We start from the raw sequence: 7,570 nt of genomic DNA, 5'->3' as shown, positions 1-7,570 counted from the left end.
GAGAACAGACTCGTACTTCATAAATTGCTTATTTGATAAATCGACTCTAAATTTCCAGTGTCACGGATTTTTTTTAATCGATCATCCAATTATTTGATAAATAGAAGCAAACAATCGACAAATGTATCCAAAATGTATTGTTTTACTTATTTAAAAAATAACAAACTATTAAAAACTATAACGAATATACAAAATTGCTTGGTTTACTCGTGTAGCATTTCACTGCCAATAAATCAATTCAATTTTACATAAATAAATGTGTATTTATAAATGTTTAAAAAAATAAATTAATACAATTTTTTCCTTGAAATCAACACAATAATGTCAAAGTATTAGAATTAATTTGTTTAAACTGCTTTGTTTCTATTTAATTACTTTTAGGTTCAATTAACCAGTTGTTTAAATCAAGACACGTTAATGAAGATAGCTTAGGGAAAATTGCTTAGTCCACACAAATAACGTTTCAGGACATTTGATAATGTAATTGCTGAATGAGGCTGGGGGATATATATTTTTCGAGAGGAGGACCGTTGATATCTTTGCTCACCTCTGCTTCCGATTACTGCTGATCAGCATTCAAATCGTTGCATTCTTCTCCAGTATTGTAGGTACTCAGGCGGCAACAAACGCTGAGACTGGCATGAGCAAAACTTTTCTCCAAGATAAAATCAATTGCTGCCATATAAAATAGCCATAAAAGAGATAATGTAAAAATTAATAACTGGCAGCGGTGGGATTCGAACCCACGCCCCCGAAGAGACTGGAGCCTTAATCCAGCGCCTTAGACCGCTCGGCCACGCTACCTTATGGACAGCAGGCGTCTCCATCATTACATCAAACATTTAGAATCATATTCATCGATGTCACCGACAAAAAACCCAAATAATGTCAGAACGAAAGTCGCCAACACGTTCTCGGGCAATTTCAGATGCACCACGTTAGTTTCATAGAGTTGTAAGACATTAAAGCACTATACGCAGGCGTAGAAAAGTTACATGGTATTTACTTGGAATGCAAGAATGAAGATACAGATCGTTTTGTTACTAGATGAAAGGGTGCACGTCGAGTTAGTTTTTTAGGGTATTTCATGTGAACGGACAGTTTGTCCGTAAACTTAATGTACATATGATAATTACTGCTTAGAAAGCAACTTTTCCGGGAAAGCTCATGGCATGTAACAAAAACTGGATATTGAAAAAGATTAATGGCACCACTGTCTTCAGTGGGAAAAAGATAATGGAGAAAACGTTATTTTTGCAATTCCAAATCACCACTTCAACATTTGGGGGACACCAGAATGTCACACTTTCACTTGACACTAACATTGTATTGAGCTGTTTTTAGAAAAGGTCCCCCAGGTTATTCATGTGGTCCTTGGAGGTGGCAAGGGAACACGACCATTCAGCAGTGTACGGTACTATATTGTACTTAGTTCACAGTTCTTCAGTACTGATGTTGTATTTTGTGTAACATGTTTGATGGCACTTCTCATCTTTCATTAAAAATAAGCAAGCACAATTTCTTTATTATGAAATCTATTGGTCTCTGTCAATTTAAAATCAGCATTACAAGCAACAGTGCTGTCAGGGATATATGGGTGGAGGGTTAACATTGGGACCCTCCACTGTTGAATGGATCTGTAAAATTCCGTTTTTGAATTAAATGCCTGAAATAAATGTTATTTTCAACAATATTCTCATTTATTGAGACGCACCCGAAGATAAAAACACCACACTGTACAAGATACAACATGAAAAATACATTGTTGAGCCCATAGCAGGACATTTACGAAAACAACTCAGGATGATGAACCATATCTCCCCATTGCCCAAAAAAAAAAACCCCACAGGCAGCTTTGGCTTGGGATCACGAGGTTTGGGCAGGACAGATGGGTGGTAAGATCCGGCGTGAATTGTCACGGACCCAAGTGTGCTCCATGACGCGCTGCAGCGGTAAACGATCGGTGGGGCAGTGACGAAGCAGCTTGCTGATCAGGTCCCGTGCGCCCTCGGAGACAAAGTTTGGGAACTTCAGATCCACCTGCAAAATAATGGGAGCAGATTCAGAAACAGCTCAAAAGCCATCAGTGCTGTACATTTTAAAATGATACTTTCATTTTACACAGTGTAATCTTTAACAAACCAAAAAGACTATGTTACAACAACTGGTGAAAACAAAGCGAGTAGCATGAAAGTAAAAGTTACATCTTTAAACAATACAAAGACAACAGCGGAAAGTTTCCATTGTTCTATGAGTGACAAAATAACACAATAACAACAAAACTCAATGTGACTTAAACATGTATTAAATATGACATAAAATCTTCCAGTCAGATAAACGCATGTCTGACAAGTCATAATCGCAACTTTCTTAACTCATTCACTGCCAGACGTGCACAAATGTGTCCACTCCAGTGCCAGGGTTTTTGTCATTTTCACTCAAATTCCAGGACCCACAGAATATTGAGTTTTAGGATGACATACACATTCAATGCAGCGTTAGAAACCTTAGACTGTCTTCTTTCATCAGAAAAAAAAGTTAATTCGTAGATGATATGGGTCTGGAGTTATATGATCGTGAAATAAGGGCGGCTATCCAAAATACAATGCAAGATATACATATTGGTTTATATAGTGCTTTAACTGCTGGAACAAAGTGCGAACATGGAAAAAAAGGGTAATGATGCCCCCTTGTGGATAAGAAAAAACTTTGCCAGAGGCCATGGCCAGTGCTTTATCGGTATCGGGAATGGCGCTCTATGTCATATCTTCAGTTCCCAAATAAATTTGTGAATGGCAGTGAATGAGTTAAAGGACAACCGACGCCTCCGGACATGTTGTGCATAATTTGTAAAATCATTTCAAGTGACTTGTACTGAGCGTATTTTACCAAGATTCCACGGCATATAGCTATATTTTACATTTTAAGTCTCGCGCTGAATATTCAGAAAGTCTTGTTTTCGAGTTGATGACGATGCCTGACGTGACGTCACGTCTGGAACGCCCCTGACCGAGAAAGCGACACACAATGCATTTTGGCTACTTTCTTTGGTCTTAAAACTTCGGGTTGATGGCGAAATTAGAAGGAAAACACAAATAACGCAATGGTGAATCGTGTGTTGCACCAAGACTACTATTTGATACAAATTCCCAGCAGACAAATCAGCCCATTTCCAACGGAGCTTGGGCGCCATCTTGTGCATTTTCCGGGAAGCTACATTGCAGTCCAGACGCCTCAAAATGATCCGGAAAGACTTCTTTAATCGATTGCAAACATGTATGCTTTCCTCTTCAGAACTTTTTGAATCATATTCATAACAGGATGAGTAACAAGAAAGCATCTTTTCCGAATCTGAAGCCATTGTTTTGATTTTAGAGCAAGGCAAGACGTCTTGGCGTGACATCACGAACAAGAGGGCGGGACCTTCTGAAACTCTGAATCTCCGAGGTCATTTTGAAGTAGTTTTGGGACACTTTAACTCATTTTTATTAGTGTTTTGCATTTGACTAAAAACATCAGCCTGTGTATTTTGGATATTTTAGATGCTATAAAACGTTTTTCTGATGTCAGTTAGGAAACAAACAAATGGTGTCGGTTGTCCTTTAAATATCAATTGTGATATTCAGGAGTGCACACTACAATTAGATTATTTATCAAAACTGTTCATCTCTACATCAGACTTGAGCACAATTTCAATGTGGAAAGAAAATCTGATTTGACTTAGTTATGATAAGACAAACGACAGCCCTTCTGCTATGGATGGTTGCGCTACAACAATTCAGCCCAAAAGAGGCAAATGTTTGAAAATGTAACTATGACTGATTCACCTTCATAATTCTTTTGTAGGTATCAGAATGAGAGTTGGTTTCGAAGGGCGGGTACCCCACAAGGCACTCATAACAGAGGACTCCAATGCACCACAGGTCCACCTTTTCGCTGTGGGTGCGGCCTTCAATCATCTCGGGAGGGAGGTAATCCAGTGTCCCACACATTGTACGACGCCTGCACAAATAACGATACGTTACATGTACTTTGAATTTGTGGCTTAAACAAATAGAGACATGAAAAAAATTGGAAAACTTCTTACAAATACAGGTAACATCAAAGCTACGACCGGCGCGAGTTACGACCACCCGTACTTACGACCACTAGCGCCAGACCTTTTTTTGTTTCTTTTTTTTAATTCTACACCTGACACCGCAATGCGCAAGCAAAACGTACTACAATTTTGGCCAGCCAGCATGTCACACACTCGCACAGCAATCTACTGCGTGACGACACTCAATACAGTAGTTATACAGTGCAGATACCGTCTCTGCAACATCTCCTGTAGTATTGTACACTGCGTTTTTCCTTTGCCGTGCGTCTGAGTCCGAGCGTGTGTGTCGGGTGACCTCTTGTGGCCGTTAGCAGGGAGAGCAGGGAAAGGATAACATTTATAAATGAACTTTACAGTAAACAGTTTTGTATACATTACAGGTACATACAGTAATAAAAATCGATAAAACGCTGTGGTGACCCCTTGAAGGGAAAAGCCGAAAGGAAAAGAAGAATATGAAATATAAAATGATTAAAATGACACTAAAAGTGATAAAATTTATAAATGAACTGTAAAGTTTGTTATATAATAGTATTCGATAGAAAATGTTTAAAACAAAAGATTGACATCATATACTATCCTGTCGTGTAAACGTCACGTCGGCCATTTTGAATGGATTTCGACTTACGACCGTTTTCTCGGAACGGAACCTGGTCGTAGCTCGCATGTTATCTGTATCTGGAACTTGATAGGCGCTACATACCTGAGAGAAGGCGCATGAACCGACCAACCAAAATCAGCAATTTTCAGCTCTCCTCTGTAGCCAAGTAGAAGATTCTCCGGCTTGATGTCGCGATGGATTACTTTCTTCGAGTGACAGTACAACAGTGCATCTGAGATCTCTTCCATGTACTGGAAATGAAAGCAGCAAAATCTTCAGAAATGGTTAACCAGGAACTGCATGAACAAATAACCAAGGTTATTGCCATTGCTAAAAACGTATTGTTGCTAAAACGCAACAAAATAAACTACATTTGAAAAATGGACGCTGCATTTTAGGCTAATATAGTAAAACTATAACTGCCGTGGACTGTGTTGGCTCACAAATATAAAAAATCTGCACATAATTGATGACCTTGAAAGGACAACCGACGTCTCCGGACAAGTTGTGTCCATAATTTGTAAAATGGCTTCAAATGACTTCTACTGGGCGTATTTTACAAAGATTCCACCGCATATAGCTATATTTTACGTTTTAAGGCTCGCGCTGAATATTCAGGAAGTCTTGTTTTTGAGTTGGTGACGAGTCCGTACATGACGTCACTAAAGGACCGCCCTTTACCGTAAAAAAGACGCATTGTAGCGGTCCTTCCATCACGTGAATGTATTTTGCTGTACTTGTTTGGTCTGGGGACCTCGTGTTGCACCCAAAAGACACCAGAAGAGGGCTTCCAAGCTCCATATAAGGAATTTATCAGCCTGTGGAAACGGACGTGGCCACACGAGGTCGCCATTTTGTGCTTCTTTTTTTGGGTGAGAGATTTTCCCCCTATGTTGCCTCAAAATGGCAGAAATAAATTCTTTAATTGATTGCAAACATGTATGCTTTCCTCTTCAGAACCATTTGAATCATATTCATAACTGGATGTGTAACAAGAAAGCATATTATCCGAATCTGAAGCCATTGTTTTGATTCACTAGCAATGCAAGATGTCTTGGCGTGACGTCACAAACTGGGGGCGGGACTCTCTGAAAATGCCCAATTCGCAGCTCAATTTTTTGCAGATTTTGGACACGTTAAGTGTTTTTTATTTGTGTTTTGCATTTGACTAAAAATATCATACTGCGTGTTTTTGGTATTTTAGATGCTATAAAACGTTTTTTCTGATGTCAGTTAAGAAACAAAAAAGTGACGTTGGTTGTCCTTTAAATGCATTGGAAGGATTTCTACCACCCAGAATTTCCCCAAAAGCATAAACATGTAAAATACATTTCGAAAAATTACCCCCCCCCCCCCCAAAATAAAACAAAGAAACAAAAACACAAAAATACACAAATATGCATATCTGCATGGTTTTATTTCTAACTACCATACCTGTGTATGAAAAGAAGTACCGTATTTTCTGGAATACCTTCAACGAATGATATATTTAAAAACATTTTCCATACATAAGGTGCACCGCATTGTAAGAAGCATCTTCAATGAATGACATATTTTAAAACGTTTTCCATACATAAGGCGCACCAGATTATTATCTTTTCTTTAAGGTGTACCTTATAGTGCAGAAAATATGGTAATGTAAACTAAAACAAAAGCATTTTGGGAAAAAAATAACACAGCCAAACACACACACAAAAAAACAACAACCAGAAACCTGCAAACATCGACCAAAAGATGGCACCTCACTTAATAGAATGTTTTACCGTGGCAGTCCGCTGGTCATCAAAGCGTCCATATTTCTGGAGCTCCTTGTAGAGTTCGCCACGCGGCGCGTACTCGAGCACCAAAAACACCCTCTTGCGATCATGAAAATAGTTGTAGAAACGAAGGATGTTGGGATGCCTGAGAAGAAGGGGTAAAAATGATAAATATAGATTGGGAACTCAACTTACAAGTGCAGTGATGGCAATAAGGATGTGTTACAAAGTAACGCGTTACTTAGTGATGACTGCAATTTCAAATAACGAGTGATGTAATGTGTTACTGTAGCTAATACTCTGACTATTAAAGGACAACCGACATCTCCGGACAAGTTGTGTCCATAATTTGTAAAATGGCTTCAAATGACTTCTACTGAGCGTATTTTACAAAGATTCCACCGCATATAGCTATATTTTACGTTTTAAGATTAGCGCTGAATATTCCGCAAGTCTTGCTTTTGAGTTGGTGACGAGTCCGTACGTGATGTCACTGAAGGAACGCCCCTGACCGAAAAAAGGACACATTGTAGCAATCCTTCTATCCCGTCAATATATTTTGCTGTACTTGTTTTGTCTGAAAACATCATGTTGCACCAAAAACAGCCAAAAGAGGGCGACCAAGCTCCATGTAAGGAGCTTTATCAGCCTGTGGAAACGGGCTGATTAATTCCTCACACGGAGCTTGGTTGCCATTTTCTGCCTCTTTTTTGGTGGCATTTTCTGCCTCTTTTTTTGGCTGTAATAAGACAACCGCAGAAAATTGCCACTAAGCCGCAGAGGTCAGGATGTAAGTACAGTCCAATACATGCATAGTTTGCACATGCAAGAATATAAATAGTGAATAAAAAATAAATAAATCAAGGAGGTAAAAACATACCCTTTTTATCAACCAACAGGAACACAATAAATGATTACAAATTAAAGTTAATAAGTGAAATGATTGATATGTTCAACAGTGAAGCATGATGTCATATTGTGTCATGGCCTTCTTCAATAGTTTAAACTGTAAATAAACTGTCATTCCAAAACAGAATCAGAAAGCCTTTAAAGGACAACCGACCATTTTTTGTTTCCTAAGTGACATCAGAAAAAAGGTTGATGGCATCTAAA

The 7,570-nt window shown here is 38.7% G+C and overlaps 1 protein-coding gene and 1 non-coding gene across 2 annotated transcripts in view; both read right to left on the bottom strand.

Moving 5' to 3' along the window:
• Positions 1-722: 722 nt before the first annotated feature.
• Positions 723-804, bottom strand: trnal-aag (transfer RNA leucine (anticodon AAG)). Its single transcript has one exon. It is a non-coding gene; the product is annotated as a tRNA-Leu (tRNA).
• A 704-nt stretch (positions 805-1,508) lies between these two features.
• The window catches only part of aurkb (aurora kinase B), a 12,610-nt gene continuing 6,548 nt past the window's right edge, over positions 1,509-7,570 (bottom strand). Inside the window, exons 6-9 of the mRNA XM_089016646.1 lie at positions 6,464-6,602; positions 4,803-4,951; positions 3,828-4,002; positions 1,509-2,040 (exon numbers count right to left, since the gene is read on the bottom strand). Of these exons, the coding sequence (XP_088872772.1) occupies positions 1,867-2,040; positions 3,828-4,002; positions 4,803-4,951; positions 6,464-6,602 (637 nt within the window). The 3' untranslated portion in view covers positions 1,509-1,866. The remainder of the gene's footprint in view (positions 2,041-3,827; positions 4,003-4,802; positions 4,952-6,463; positions 6,603-7,570) is intronic.

The sequence above is a fragment of the Hippocampus bargibanti genome, linkage group LG02, assembly GCF_051943395.1.
Source record: "Hippocampus bargibanti isolate YZ-2025 linkage group LG02, ASM5194339v1, whole genome shotgun sequence".
Classification (NCBI taxonomy): domain Eukaryota; kingdom Metazoa; phylum Chordata; class Actinopteri; order Syngnathiformes; family Syngnathidae; genus Hippocampus; species Hippocampus bargibanti.
The sequence above is the reverse complement of the archived record's forward strand: the minus strand, read 5'-3'. Positions and strand labels throughout refer to the sequence as shown.